Below are 15,814 nucleotides of genomic sequence, written 5' to 3'. Positions count from 1 at the left end.
CGTGTGTGATTTGATTTGAGCGATTCAGCCGCTCGTGGCCGCGTCGGATCGGTTTCCGTTCTTCTCTCGCAGTAGAATATAAACCCCTCAGCGCTGTTATTCTGACATATCGATTCTCCTTCAGTCTCTCACTCTTTCTCTCTCTCTCTCTCTCTCTCTCTCTCTCTCCAATTGTGAAACAACCACCCCCCCCCCACCCCCCAGAGCGGAAGCACTTTCTTTACACTCAAAGGGACAAAGTCTCATAGTGAACATGCTGTGAGCAGGCAGGATGGTGAAGCAAGGCCTCATCCTCGATTTTATCATCTATCTATCACGGGTACCATAACGCTTACATGCTGAATGAATTAACATGATCTAAATGGAATATATATATATAACATATCAGCACAAATAAAGAACGTGTTGGAGAGAAAGGACGTGCGGAGATGCTCAGTTTGTCACATCTAGAACCAAGAATCCGCAGCAGAATTTTCTTCTCGGTTGGCTCAGATGGCCAGAGCGATGACATGCCTTCCATTTTGTCGTATAAATAAACAGAACATCCATGGTCTAAACGACAGAATACTCGAGACGAGACGTACGCTTGCCTACGACCGAACGGCGTGAACTTCCCTGCTGATCGCGAGCCGAAACACAAAGCCGCGAGTGCTGCGGGACTCCAGATTAGCATACGCCGTGCTGACACAATTACGGCGCTTAATGAGCCCTGAACGCCGCGCGCCGCATTAACCTGCCACCGCAGCACTTCCTGCCCCTCCGCCACGTTCCAGCGGCAAAATATGCGTCTGTCTTCATATCCAGCATGCACGCAAGGGCTGATCGATACTTATCGACCTGTACGACGGGTCTACAGGGGCAAACGGTCGATACGAGCGTTTCTAATCATGTTGTAACCGTGGTAGGAACGCGCAAGAAAGGAAAGCTAGAGAGATTAGTTAAGATCAAGGCTAATTGTAGAACAAAGGCTGGAGATGAGACCGTTTGAAAGGGCTGTGAATGTTGCCTTGAAAGAATTTGGGACCGTTTGTAGTCGATCATGGATTATACTATAGACTAGGGACGCATTGGGTTTCAGTACTGGTATCGGGCACCTCTTTATCCGGGTCAGGGTTGTCCAGAGTGTGAGGCAGGAGTATACACCCATGAGATGGTTGTGTGCATGGTCCATCGCATGGCGAGTTCTTACAAGTACATTCAAATAAACGAAAAAATGGTACTGAAAGCCCCCCCCATCCGATTAATCCAAAAAATAATCTGCAGCCCTAAGACTGGTCCGTTACAAAATGCTGATCATCTTCTGAAGCCGTTCCTTTGTTGGCTTGAATTTGTGCTTTGGGGCGTCATGACCTTTTCTCCTTCACCTTGAGCTGTCTCACGCAGGCCTGCAGGTACAGTAGTGTGCCAGAATAGATAGGAATTCTGAGATATCCATGATTTCCTCTATCATGACTAAATCCCCAGTCCCAGCCGAAGAGATGCAGCCCCACAGCATGACGCTTCCTCCACCATGCTTCACTGCGAGTATGGTGTTCCTCGGGTGATAAGATGTCGTCTTGTTTCTGCATCAAACATATCTTTTAGAATCCTGCCCTAGTCTCATCAGACCATAACGTATTATTTCGCTCGCCACCCTAGAGACAACAGATCGTCACGTGCAGGGAGTGAACCGTAGCGGTCATATCCCTGCAGCTCTCGCAGGTCTCTCGGCAGCCTCCCTGATAACTCTCGCACTTTCATCGGGTTTGGACGGACATCCTGTTCTTTAAATAAGCTCTTTGCAGACCATGGCTTCAGCAGATGGATGAAACCAAGAGGAAAAAGCACCATGCTTAAGATCCTGTAGAGATTCTGAGGTGTTTTTAGTTGTGTATTGACATTTAGAATAGTTGGGGGAGGGGGGGGACCCTGAAAAAGCTGTCCTTAATGATTTGTGTTTACATTTTAAACGATCTCATTTAGGATCAGTAGATCTAGTCTGAAATGAACTCGTATGTTTACGTATTATATTTAACCGTACCGGCGCTTTAATAACCGTGGTAGGCTACCACTGTACGCTGTCTCCTCGATCCTGGAAGCTTTGTTGTTGTTGCTGTTGTTGTTGACTGAACAAGCTCCCCGGATACAAAAGGACACGACGGACCCTTTTACAATCATGGACTCTATGATAATCCAGGGTTACTTGCAGTGAGGAGGGATCGGGCGGTTCGACTCGACACTTGAACCCGGTGCACATCAGAGATAACATTTTAAAGCAGTGAGGAGAAAAGAAAGGTCTTCAGGTGCTGAAAGGGAAACAGGCCTGGCATGAATCGGTTTATTTAAAGAAGAGTGATTAATGAGCGTGGAAATGGCACGCGGCACACATATGCACATGTGCACACTTGGGTATTCACACAAACACACACACACACACACACCTGTGCTAGTGTTGGATTAATTAGAAGAAAACAACACAGGGCACATTAATCATGGTCTCCCGTATTAGGAGGCGGAAAGGGGATGAAGAGAGTGTGCTCTCCTTTCTGACATCTCACTCACTTTTTATCCCCCCCCCCCCAGAATGCATCATTCTGCCATTGTTTTGTCTACGTGTGTTTCCATATCCCACTTTCTCCGTCTCTCTCAGCATGTGTTTTTCTCTCTCTCTCTCTCATTAGGTACTTGTGTCTGAAAAGTAGGACAAAAAGCAGAAATGTCACAAGCAGCACTGTGAATACCATCGGCACCACCGAGTGTACGTTATCTTAAACAGCGTAAACGTCACCGCATCGGTTTATAACGTAAACCACTGAAACCGCTACGATAATTCGGCACAAGGCGCGTCTCGCGTGTTCAGCGACGTAGAAATATTTACATCAGCGTCATTTTCGCCGTGTAAAAAAAATCCCATCGCGCGGCATCTTTTAACGTGAACGTCTTAAGCCGTAGTGAATCTGCTGATTGTAAAGAGTCCACCGTGTCCATATGCAGCACTGAAATCAGCCTGGGCCGCAATATTAATGATGCAAACAGTCGTAACTGTAACGTAAACGAAAGATACACGCTTCTCGGTCACTCCCAGAGAAGCATCATGTGTGTGGTGTAAATCCGCAGAGTAGTCTGACTAAAGCCTGGAGCAATTAAAAATCCCCCCTGCCTCAAAGATGCAGCAGAAAATCTCAATCGCAGAGAACGTGAACCGCACATCTTTTCTTTATGGGTTCTTTCACATTTAATTTGAATACGGAAAATGAAACGCCTCTGTCGAGGCCGACTCGTTCGCTCGGTGTTCCCGGTTTTAACCTGACTGACAGGGAGATATTCGTGATTTTCTTGGTGGTAGAGCACTGCCTGAAAATGGACCCGGCCAAATACGATATCTAACATGCCAATAAAATAAAAGTAGAAAGGTGCTTTAGTTAAAAGTTGTGAATTTGTTAGTGCTCACCCAGTTTGAGCTGATCCGGCACAGGGTACAGTGAGTTTAAGGAAATCCATGCTGTGCTTTTCTCTCTTGATTCAAGCTCCGGCTGCGAATGGAGATCGGACTCTGTTGAGCAGTGATCAGAAGTGTCGGTGCCTTCTTCGGCTTTCGAGAGCTACATAAATATGCCTGGGTCTGGATTTAACAAAATGGTGGATGCTTTCATGTAGGAATATTGACCCATGAAAGACCAACTTCTGGCATTTCTGCATCAGGCAAAGATTGCGTGATAGGCTTGAGATCCATGGTTGGTGCAAGCAACCCGAGGAAGAAAACTGAGCCTTGTTCCTGGCTTTGATTAGCCATGCCATCATGCCATGAGCCGTTCTTTAGTGGGCGTCAGCGTGCTTGATGTATGCTGGCAGATCACTCCCTGATATAACACCGCCATCACCAGCCTGTATAGGAGACCAAGCAGGATGCTTCCATGGACTCCTTCATTTTCAATAATGGCTCCATCCCAATCGGGGTCGCAAGTCTGGAGCCCACCCTGGGAACACTGCGCGCAAGGCAGGAGAAAACCTCTGCTGGGAGGCCAGTCCATGGAGACACACCCATGCACTCGACCACACCAAGTCACCGATCCCAGCATTGAAATGTTTTTATTTTTTTGTGCAGAGAACCTGAGCCAAACCCTCGTAGACAGGGGGAGAACATGCAAGACCGTAACCCAGAGACTCAGCAGTGCGGTGGTGATCCTGGAGCTGCCGAATAATTATCCTTCCATCCATGATGCCAAAGGGACATTGAATTGTCCTTCAGAGCAACTTTTTTTTTTTGACAGAAGAATCAGGAGTGTATTTCAGTCATGAATACAGAAATAGTAAAAAATAGCAGGTATACAGGTGTTTCCAGACAAACGGGACATGCGAGAGTTTTGCGTCACTTCAGGAGGGGTTTTTTTTTTTTGTTCTACCTGTAGGTGCGTCATGTCAGGTGACTCAGAGAGGATAAACACGTGCTCGATACGGACTTAAAACTGGCGTCCCACAAGGCCCAGTGCTCGGTCCTCTTCTGTGTTCCCCTTCTATACCCCTACTCTCAGTGATGTAACATCTTCACGTTTCTTCCTAGCACAGTTCTGATGATGACACCACACCTCCTTTCTTTCACACCATTATAGAGCGAGGTTTCTTCATATATCTTGGCATGTCTGGCAGACATCTCATAACGGATGGCAGCTCATCGCACCGAATCCCAGCGAGACCCAGCTGCTGTATTATTTGTTTGCGCTGTACGTCCACCGCCTTTCTCGACTTCCCGAGCGCTCCTTCCAAAAAGACGCTTGGAAAGACTTGCGTTCCAAACCTTATTTAGACTGATGTCCACCTGGACGTCTGATTAGAAAACGCGTGCTAAAGATCCAATCGGGAATCCGAGGCTACAGTGCAGACAGGTTCACTGAACGAAACCGGACACGTAACGGTTGGAAAAACATTGCCTCTTCATCTTTCAATCTTCAGCAGCCCAGTTTGAGTGATCCTCTGCCCACTGTAGCATCAGATTCCCATTTGTGGCTGTTCCTCTGCTCTTGTAGCCCATATACCATCCTCAGGATGTGATGTTTTGTATGTTCTGAGATGCTTTTCTGCTCAACCGCTCGGTTATTTGATTGACCGTAGCCTTCCTGTTTGCTCAAAACAGTCTGCCCTCTCTCATCAGCAGATCTCTTCCTATTAAAGTGGTTGTTGTTTTTTTTTTCTATTAGCCTTTAGATTATGGAGATCATCCGTGATGCAAGTCCCCGTGAATGAGCCGTTACTATAGAAACAGTAGCATATGAGAACAAGCGTGTTAATCAAAGCACGCTTAAATCACGACCGGAACTACAGTCAGAGCTTCTGTTATAGAAAATTAATCAACACCTTCCGATTCAGGTATTCAGCGGCGCTGCGGTATAACAGGCCGTTAATTAATTCCCGACACCGATAGCTGGTGCAGTTTAATTGGATTTTGAGCGTCAGGTGTGTGAAACTATATCGAGCACGACGCACGAGACAGGAAGCTCTGTTTTCACAGTACCTGGCTGGATCGATACGTCAGCCTCCCCGGGCATCGATTTGTGGGCAGGAATGAAAAAGGTAATTTGCAGGGTAATTATCTGGGGCACTGCTTATGAGATGGCCATCTGAGATGCTTTTGATTACCTCCGGAGTCATTCGGTATCCAAAACGGATCGGAGTAAGGGAAGAATAAATTCTCTATTATTTCATTCCCTGTGTTTTCTTGTCGTTTTTGTCTTGCAGGTGTTTGATTGGCGACGAGGTAAGCCCGTTTTTTTATCGTTTCAGGGTGGTGAGAAGTGAAATTGTTCCTGTTCAGGCCGCTTTTATGGAAGGAAAGGTTATGGAACTTGTAGTACATATTAAGGAAATGTCAAACTAAACCACTGCTGGTCTTTAACTGTGTATTTAGTGTTTTTCCTATTCTACTCCTTATTCTACACTTAAAGGGCTCAATCATTAAATGCTGAAACATAAAACATGGGGGAAAAAACCACCCCTCCAAATTCTGTTGTATTATGACCCTGTAAGCTTAATCCCTTTTGATTAAGTATTTAATCGATCAGGTAAAGCATTCATAGCTCAAACATGGACTTTCTGGCAGATTTTATGAACATGGCGGATATAAAAAGTCTACACACCCCCGTAAAAATTTGCAGGTTTGACGAGGTATGTCACGTCGGATCTTTTTAAAAACCTTTCAATGTGATTAAAGCAATCAAAAAATCATTCAAGAGAATAAAAACAAATAGAAGAGCACCGCTGAGGCCGTGGCGAAGGCCATCATCAACAAGTGGAGAAAGCGGAGCACTACGGTGACGTTAATAAGACGTCCGTCCAAACCTGATGAAAGGACAAGAAGACGACTCATCAGCGAGGTTGTCAGGAGACCTACGGCGACATTAAAGGAGCTCAGCTGAACCACACCACACCATATAATTCTAACTGAGATGTTTTGTGCACAAACAAACAAGACAGCTTATCACCCAGAATTATAGGAGCCGCTGGAACCTGGCAAGTACTGGTCAATCCATTATGCCACAACATTCCCTCGTATTCTTCACGTCTGGGATTTGGGGTAGTGTAGCTAGACGCTAAAGGCCCTTTCGAGTGGAAAAACATCGAAGCCCGCCTAAATTTTGACCAAACGTGTCGAAATGTGTCACGGTCTGATGAGTAGGACATTTAGGCAGAATTCTAAAATATATGCTTGGGGCTGAAACAAGAGGACCGCGCATCACCCAAAGAACACCATACCCACAGTGAAGCATGGTGGGGGCAGCGTCATGCCGTGGGGCTGCATCTCTTCAGCTGGGACTGGGGCTCTAGTCAGGATAGAAGGGATCGTGGATATCTCCAAATACCAATCTATTTTGGCACACAACCTGCAGCTGAAGCAGGTTCAGTGCAACAACGACACACATCCAAGTAAAGGAAGAAACGGCTTCAGAAGAAGACGATCGACATTTTGGAATGGTCCGTTCAGAGCCCAGATCCAAATCCTGCCGAAAAACCTGTGGAATGACTTGAAGAGGGCTGTGCACAAGAGATCCCCTCGCAGTTAGTTTTGATCTGGAGCATTTATTATTTACTATTTTGCAAGGAAGCGTTAAATAACATTGCCCAATCCAAATGGGAGTCTCTGTAGTCTCTTACCCAGAAAGACGGGATGCTGTATTAAAAGAAAAAGGTAATTAATAGGAGGGGGTGTGCAAACTTCTGCAACCAGGTCACTGTACGATTTGTAACCGATTCCAACGTTCATTACCATCTGTGTGAATCAATGTGGATTGTTTGTTATAATGTGGAATGGCGAATGTTTGGACTGTGCTGCTGAAGATGGGGCTTGGAAAGACGGTGCAGGCCATCTCGGTGGCGTACCTCTACAGAGACGAGTGGCCCCTGCTGATCGTGGTGCCATCTTCACTGAAGTACCCGTGGATCGAGGAGCTGGAGCGCTGGGTTCCCGAGCTCCGGCCTGACGACATCAACCTGGTGGAGAGCAAAGCTGATATCATGTACGTGTCATGTTCTCTCTTTTGTGTGTGTATTTGTTAAACCTTGCAGATCATAACACAAGTCATTGAAGACTTGTAGAACTGGGTAATTATGTCGATAAGACCAAAATCATTGCATGTTTTTGTACTGAGGCTTTTTTTTTTTCTTTCCCTGAAACTTGAAATGAAACAAATATGTGAGGTGTTTTTATTTATTATATTTTATTTTTGCTTTTATTACATTCTTGCATTTCCCGGTTTGAGCTTAGTGCTCATGGTATGAATGCTGATGCCTTGAGTAATTTCAAGAAAATGTGTTGTGTACTTTTTTTTTTTCCTTTCTTTCTCTTTTTTTTTTGTTATAGATTGAGCTCAGGCTTCGTGCAGAGACAGTATTATGGCTGAGACATGCTGCGATTTTTGAGAACAGCCCCAAACTAAACTTTCTTGCGCAAAAACCTTCCCATGAATCCTTAAGAACTAAAGGCCTTTTTCAAAATATTAATAGCAAGCCGGCATTCAGTTGGAGAGAGAGCGAGAGAGTGTGTGTGTGTGTGTGTGTGTGTGTGTTGAGCAAAATCTCAAGCTCCTTTGCCTGGATATATCGGGAAGGCGGGTTACACGGGCACAGGGGTCTTGTTGCCTTTTTGCCCGTTATCGATGCTTCTAAAAAGAGCTGCACAAATTGGCCTGCTCATCCCAAAGATCTCGGCCTGGGGTCGATCTGACCCGCTATTCGCTGCCATGGAAACGGCTTCTCGATGGCCTTGTGTCTGTGATGTTTTAACTCTGATGGCCTACGGGACAAACACGGTGAAAAATGGCTACTATCAAGAGGATATACAGTGCAAAGAAAATGGCTTCCACTGTACGGATAGACGGCGCAAAGAGCCTTTTTTTAAAAATAGGCAGTCTTTCCGAGCGGTGCCTCATGAGCCGAAGAGCATAAAAATGGATCATTTGAGAGAATAAATTATTTAACTCGCACTGAAAGTTTAGCAGGAAGATCGTACCGGGCGTATGAGGTGATTTGTTTTACAGAGAGGGAACTGGGAGTGGGTCAGCGTAAAATATTAACAGCAACCATTTAACTCTTACAGCTTTTGAGCGTAAAAAAAACACAAGGTGAGTGTGGACATGATGTGATCTTAAACTCTCAGGAGGCCGTTAGTTAATTACTAATAGACACCGTGTGTAATTTTTTAAAGGGGGATCAGCCGGAGCAAGGTGACCGTTCTGGGCTACGGGTTGCTCACCAATGACGCGCGGTCCCTAGTGGAAGCGCTGAAAACGCAGCGCTTCGGCGTCGTCATCGTGGACGAGTCGCACTACCTGAAGTCCCGGAACGCAGCGAGGACGAAGATCCTGGTGCCGCTGATCCAGAGCGCCAAACGTGCGATCCTGCTCACAGGAACGCCAGCGCTGGGCAGACCCGAAGAGGTAACAGCACTTATGGGAATGTTCACCCTACAGGACCTGCCGTTTTAACGATAACGAGTCTTTATTGGTCAGCTCTTTTCTTCGCATACCCCAGCATGCCAGGAAGCTGGGGTCGGAGCGCGGGGTCGGCCATTATACAGCACCCGACTGTGGCAGCTTGGCAGCGCCCGAGCTTCCAATCAGTAACCCAGAGCCTTAACCACCTAACCACCAAGCCACCTCTGCCCCCACCACAGTTTTGGAGAAATATACCCCCCCCCAACAGGTGCCAGTGTAAGGAGATAATCAGTGTTATTCACGTCAACCGTCAGTGGCTTTAATGTTACTGCGTTTGCGCGATCGGACGTACACTGGGTAGGCGAGCATGTAAGGTTTCACGTAATCGATCATGACGGTTAATAAACAGAAATAAACGTTCAGCCTGGACAGCAGAATGACCGTGTAACGTAATACACCACATCCACCATCGAGTATATCTGTTCCTTTTTCGAGGAGCCGAGTACATAAAGATTACATGCAGAAGGAGATTTATATCCGGTTTTAGGAGGTCTGAGACGCATCGTGTCCCCCCCGAGCCACGTTTAACGATCACAACGCCTCCCTGTCCTCGGGTGATTATAGCCTGCTGAGTGCTTCCCTTTTCTCGGCTCGGTATCACACCTCCACATATACGCGGTGTGGCGCTCCGTGTGTACGACATATATGCGTATAATTCATTTCAAATTAGTTCCATGAACACGATATGTGAAGAGAGACGTCACCGATTCATCACTCACGCTCAAATCAGTGCCGGTTTCTCTCCTAATCCAGACCGTATGGAATTCTTGCCAGCTAGGGCTTCCGTGTCAGACGTGAACGCTGCGAGGTTAACACGCGCATCGTCAGCCCCACACGATGCCAGCCAGACGGCTGCTCGGGAGCAAAATCGACATACGTGAAGGGTTTTTGGGTTAAACCCCTTTTTTTCCATTGTTGGGTGACTGTTCGAACTGTCCAGAAACGAAAGGTTTAAATCGCTCGTTCGTAACCTGCCGAGTCGTTTGATACCGGTCGAGTCTGGATACCGTGGACAGATATATTTAACCATGTGTCTTTTTCCTTTGGTTCAGCTTGTTCTAGTTTCATAGATGTAGATATTTACTTCCCCTGGAGCTCCGAAGCTGAACACACTGTGTGGAAGTGTGTGGGTGTCTCTCTCGCTCTGTCTATATCTATCGCTCTCTCTAGATCTATCGCTCTCTCTAGATCTCTATCTGTCTGTCTGTCTGTCTCTCTCTCTCTCTCTCTCTACTGAGCACAGCATCCATCTCTGCCTTTATTACTATCTGCAAAAACCGTGACCGGACAGAGGGAATGAATGTCAGTCTCTCTCTCTCTCTCTACCTATCCCGCTGTCTTTTTTTTTTTTTTCATCTCATGGCGCAGTGCCAAGCTTTGATGAACACATTTGCCTGGAGAAATGAGCAGATGGAACCTGGATTTATATAATTGCTGCTTATTATTCCCAGGAAAAGGAAAGAAAAAAAAAATCGTCATTCCATTGAAACCTGACGTGTCTAACACTAGGCATTGATCGCGAGGTATGAAAGGAAGCCGTATTAAACCTTCGATACCGACAGAGACCGAGCGAACAATCGAGCTGTGAAACATCATTTACACCCTCTGGCTGTTTTCACACTATTTCTGTAGTACTCTCTAAAGGACTGTGTTTCTGCTGGGGGAAATATCCAGAACCATAACTCAGATTTTAAGAAGCCCTGGAGTAGTTGTTGTTGTTGTTGTTGTTGTTGGCCGCTCTCATGCTCGTTCTCGTTCCACATATCCTTTCTTTGAATTTTCCTCCACTTTTGTGGAAAATTCTCCAGTTTCCAAACTGAAATGTTGACCTGTTCTACAGCTGATTCATCGATGATCTTTTTTCTGTAAATTCCACACACTTTGCGATGCATCAATAAATAATCCTGTAATTCCAAACATCCCATCCCAGGTGGAACTCTTTGACGTAAAGCTTTCAGCGTATGCTGTCGCGCTAATGAACAGATGACGAAAATGACTGCAATCTGGATGTGTTGTACAATTAATCACGGCAATCAAAGCAAAGCAGACTGCAGATTGTGCCCTGTGAAAATAATCAAGCGTTGGCCTACGATACGTGCAGCCCGAGTGTGAAGTAACACCTCCTAACCAGCGTGGTGTTTTAACGACTACTGGTTCTGTTCGGCCGATTAGCTATAGGCGCGATAACGTTAATCGGCTTGGAATGTCATTTCCGTTGTATGACGGCCCTGAACGGTGTGACGGTAAACCCGTCTATAGGGTCGGGCGTTCCAGCCCCAGCGCTGCCAGTGTTGGGCCACTGAGCGAGATCCCCCGAAAACCAATCGTAGCATCTCCAGGGACGCCGTATCGTGGCCGCCCCTGCGCCCTGGCCTTAGCTTCCTAAAATGAAGGCGAACAAAGCGAATAAAGGCTTTCTTTCTTTTCTTTTTTTTGTCTCCGTCCCCTTAGAGTGAAGCGTCCCTGCAAATCAGTACAAAGTTCTTCACGAGCGTCTTAGCAAGTCAACAATCTTATCAAATTGATCTAGATTCGATTCAACATTTAAAATGAATGCCACCCATGTTCATAAAGCTCCACCCCCGAGGATCTACAGTGGCCCGTAGATTAAAGTGTCTATGAAATGATTGACAGGAGGCACTTCCAAATACAACCAAGCGTTCTGGACCGGAAGTCGCAAAAAAAAAAAACGACTATTGCACCTTTAGGGGCTCACCGTATGTTAGTGGTTAGCACGTTCGTCTCACGCCTCCAGGGTCGGGGGTTCGATTCCCACCGCTGCCCTGTGTGGGCGGAGTTTGCGTGTTCTCCCCGTGCTGCGGGGTTTCCTCCGGGTACTCCGGTTTCCTCCCCCAGTCCAAAGACATGGGCTGACTAGCATGTCCAAAGTGTCCGTAGTGTATGAATGGGTGTGTGAATGTGCTCTGTGTGGATCTGCACCTCGTCAGGGTGTGCCCCGCCCTGTGCCCGAGGCTCAATGGGGTAGACTCCAGGTTCCATGCGACCCTGTAGGATAAGCGCTATAGAAGATGGATGGATGGATTGCACCTGTAAGAACATCTCGAGTCTATGACGTTCCACCAGGACATGTGAGGATCAGATCGAGAGAGCGGTGTGAGCTCAACTCCGAAACTGTCGCACCTATTAGAAACTCTTTCCGCCTTTGTATTTTTAATAAAAGAAAGCTGTGCTGAGACATCCTGATACAGGAAATCAAACACTGCATTAAATATAGTAGCGTTCTCGCCCTCGCGCCCCGTCAACCCGTTTCTGTGGTTTGTTTGCTTTTTTTTTTTTTTTAACTGCGTACCGTATAAATGGAAACCTGTGGGCGGCTTCCGTTCCACCGCAGAATAAAACCGTCGCTGTTTGATTTGCCGCTCGTTAGCTGGAGGTTGAGAGGCTCCGGCGCGTTTCTGCTCCCGAAACAGAGACGGCGAGAACGCACGGTCAAGCAGTGACGTAAAGGAATTTAAGAAACGGTGCAGTTCTCCAGTGAAAAAGCACTTTCCTGTTTTACTGCCGCTGACTGACTAAGCCTTGAAATGTATTAGTTATTTCTTTCTTTATTTTTCTCTGGGCTTGTCCGTCGTGTCAGGTTGAAGACGTTGCTGTAGACATGTACGGGCATTGACCTGAGAAATAACCGCACAGCAGCAGCACACAGGTCGTTTATTCTGCCTCTAAACCCTGAGCATGCAGAAGCCCACTGTCAAACCTCATCTCTCTCACTCTCTGTCTCTCTGTGTGTCTCTCTGTCTCTCTCTCACTCTCTGTCTCTCTCTCTCACTCTCTGTGTCTCTCTCTGTCTCTCTCTCACTCTCTGTCTCTCTCTCTCACTCTCTGTCTCTGTGTCTCTCTGTGTGTCTCTCTCTCACTCTCTCTGTCTCTCTCTCTGTGTCTCTCTCTCACTCTCTCTGTCTCTCGTCTCTCTCTCACTCTCTGTCTCTCTCACTCTCTCTGTCTCTCTCACTCTCTCTCTGTGTCTCTCTCACTCTCTCTGTCTCTCTCTCACTCTCTCTGTGTCTCTCTCACTCTCTCTGTGTCTGTCTCTCTCTCTCTCTCTCTCTGTGTCTCTCTGTGTCTCTCTCACTCTCTCTGTGTCTCTCTCACTCTCTCTGTGTCTCTCACTCTCTCTGTGTCTCTCTCTCACTCTCTCTGTGTCTCTCTCTCTCTGTGTCTCTCTCTCACTCTCTCTGTCTCTCGTCTCTCTCTCACTCTCTGTCTCTCTCACTCTCTCTCTGTGTCTCTCTCACTCTCTCTGTGTCTCTGTGTCTCTCTCTCTCACTCTGTGTCTCTCTCTCACTCTGTGTCTCTCTCTCTCTCTGTGTCTCTCTCACTCTCTCTGTGTCTCTCTCTCACTCTCTCTGTGTGTCTCTCTCTGTCTCTCTGTGTGTCTGTCTCTCTCTCTCTCTCTGTCTCTCTCTCACTCTCTCTGTGTCTCTCTCTCACTCTCTCTGTGTCTCTCTCTCTGTCTCTCTGTGTGTCTGTCTCTCTCTCACTCACTCTGTCTCTCTCTCACTCTCTCTGTGTCTCTCTGTGTCTCTGTCTCACTCTCTCTGTGTCTCTCTCTCTGTCTCTCTCTCACTCTCTCTGTGTGTCTCTGTCTCTCTCTCTCTCTCTCAGCTCTTCATGCAGATCGATGCTTTGTATCCGAGGCGCTTCGGCACATGGAGCGAGTACGCCAAGAAATACTGCAATGCTCACTACAGGTGAACATCTCCCTTTCATTATTCTTTAGGATGGAAGGTTAACGAGCGGAATTATTACCGGGAAACGGTCCACTAACGAACAGGTTTATTAATCACTGGTCATTTATTTCTTCATTTTCTAATCACTGGGTGTGTAAATTTATATGGGCCAGTACACGGCGCGTCGCTGTGGTCTTAACACTGGCAAACGTTTGCATCCGAATTTCCTCCCATGGGTTATGGGTTATGTTTCCATGTAACGATATGTGCTCACTACGTAGGGTATAACCTAATGATATTGCAGACACTGTTTAGTGCACAAGACCATTTGAGAGGCAGCCACAGGAAAAGAGCATGACTCTTTAATAAATGTTTTGGGTGAATGAACTTCCCCGTAAAACCTCTTACAAAAGGTTGTGTGCGTTTATCACCTAAAATATGTAAAATGCCTGCCAGTCACCCAAAGATTCTCCATCATTTACTTCTCATTATAGCTCTTAGTCTCCCTCACACACACACACACACACACACACACACACACACACACACTCAGGATTGCAAAGATCTCCTCATAATGAGGTGCTTAAAAGTGTGAGGAGAGCAACAAGTGTGTGTTGGTTTGATTGATTAAATGTGTGTTTAATGACAGAGCTGCTCCTGAGAGCCCACTGAGGGGGGTAATCTCGCGCACGTGTGTGTGTGTGTGTGTGTTTAGATTCTTCGGGAGCAGGCGTCAGTGGGATTGTCGCGGAGCGTCTCATCTGGACGAGCTGCACCAGAGGCTCAGCGAGATCATGATCCGCAGACTTAAAGCCGAAGTGCTCACACAGCTGCCGGCCAAAATCCGCCAGAGAATCCCTTTCGACCTGCCAAAAGAGGCGGCCAAGGTACACACACACACGCGCGCACACACACACGCACCGCACCCAGCAGTATGAACCCAGCGCTGTCACTGAATAAACTAGCCCCAGTTACAGCTTGGATGGACGTCTGATGTCGTTTAAGTCTAGTCACACACAGACGAAAGAACAGGTCGTGATTCGACAAAGAGAACAAACAAACAAAAACGCTTGATGATTATTGACGTGGTAAAGTTATTAACGCTGTGGCTTTCTTTAGGGAGCTGTTTTCTTCGGGAGAGCAAAAACAAAACCGATTGGCCGAACCGAACCGTGTCAGAAATATCAGTTACTCTGTATTCATTTCTTCTTTATAGAGCTGTTGTACGAAAGCAATATCACACTCGCAATCCTGCTGGACTGCTGATATTACTGTCCATGTCTCACTAAACAGCACTGAGATAGAGTTCAGACAAATCAGAGCAACAGCGAAAGTCCACGCACACGCGCACACACACACACGCACGCACGCGCGCGAACGAACACAGCTACTGGCAGAAATCCGCTATAATACCATTGTGCTGATGCACGAACACATGCTCATCGATTCAGACACGCATTCATAAACACACTGAGAAAAGTTCACACTCACACGTTTCTCTCTCTCTCTCTCTCACACACACACACACCCATACACTAACATCGCCAATCATCCAATCTGAGATGAGACGGAATCAGACAGGCTAAATATAGCGCTAATTACCTCTCCATAACCGCCCCATGGCCGTTGCTAGGCGATCGTATTCGATTAGCACTAATTATCGTTTTATCTCACTCGTCCATGATCACAGTTTTTCCCCCTCTTCGCTCTCTTTTTTTTTTCTTTTCTTTCCCTTCTCCTCTCTTTTCAAGCTCTGATGAGCCGTCAGCATGTTATTCAGAGGAGAAAGTACTTCTCGAATCACACTTTGTTCCTAACCAGCTTCTCTCTCTCTCTCTCTCTCTCTCTCTCTCTCTCTCTCTCTCTTTCAGAAGTAGCCATTTTGGCTTTCCTTTCTTTCTAACGTTCACGTGCGTGTTCGAGACTAATAGAAGCCTGTATTCGTTCATGTATCGGTTTATCTTCTGTAAGCGCTCATTCACCATGTATCTCGGTCAGGGTCGCGGTGGGGAGGGAATCGGAGAACCCCGACGCACACCACCGGGGAGAACGCACCGGGAGAACATGTGACGCTCCGCACAGAGATTAACCCGGAGCTCTCTCGGTGCCCGTTTCTATTTTCCTTCGCTAAATATTTGTGCACGCTGTCGGTTCTGCATT

General features: G+C 46.7%; 1 protein-coding gene across 6 annotated transcripts in view; it reads left to right on the top strand.

The window, feature by feature from the left end:
* Positions 1-15,814, top strand: part of zranb3 (zinc finger, RAN-binding domain containing 3) — a 62,527-nt gene that overhangs the window by 4,234 nt on the left and 42,479 nt on the right. For 4 of the 6 annotated variants that reach the window (XM_053617394.1, XM_053617392.1, XM_053617393.1 and 1 more), the window contains 5 exons: positions 5,713-5,731; positions 7,309-7,487; positions 8,675-8,906; positions 13,590-13,675; positions 14,370-14,541. In XM_053617394.1, coding sequence (XP_053473369.1) covers positions 5,713-5,731; positions 7,309-7,487; positions 8,675-8,906; positions 13,590-13,675; positions 14,370-14,541 — 688 coding nt within the window. Of the gene's footprint in view, positions 1-5,712; positions 5,732-7,058; positions 7,160-7,308; positions 7,488-8,674; positions 8,907-13,589; positions 13,676-14,369; positions 14,542-15,814 lie in introns of those variants that run through there. The other 2 variants (XM_053617395.1, XM_053617396.1) reach the window with 2 other exon arrangements.

The sequence above is a fragment of the Ictalurus furcatus genome, chromosome 27 (genome assembly GCF_023375685.1).
Source record: "Ictalurus furcatus strain D&B chromosome 27, Billie_1.0, whole genome shotgun sequence".
NCBI lineage: Eukaryota > Metazoa > Chordata > Actinopteri > Siluriformes > Ictaluridae > Ictalurus > Ictalurus furcatus.
Note: the sequence above shows the minus strand (reverse complement) of the source record. Positions and strands in the feature narration are given on the sequence as shown.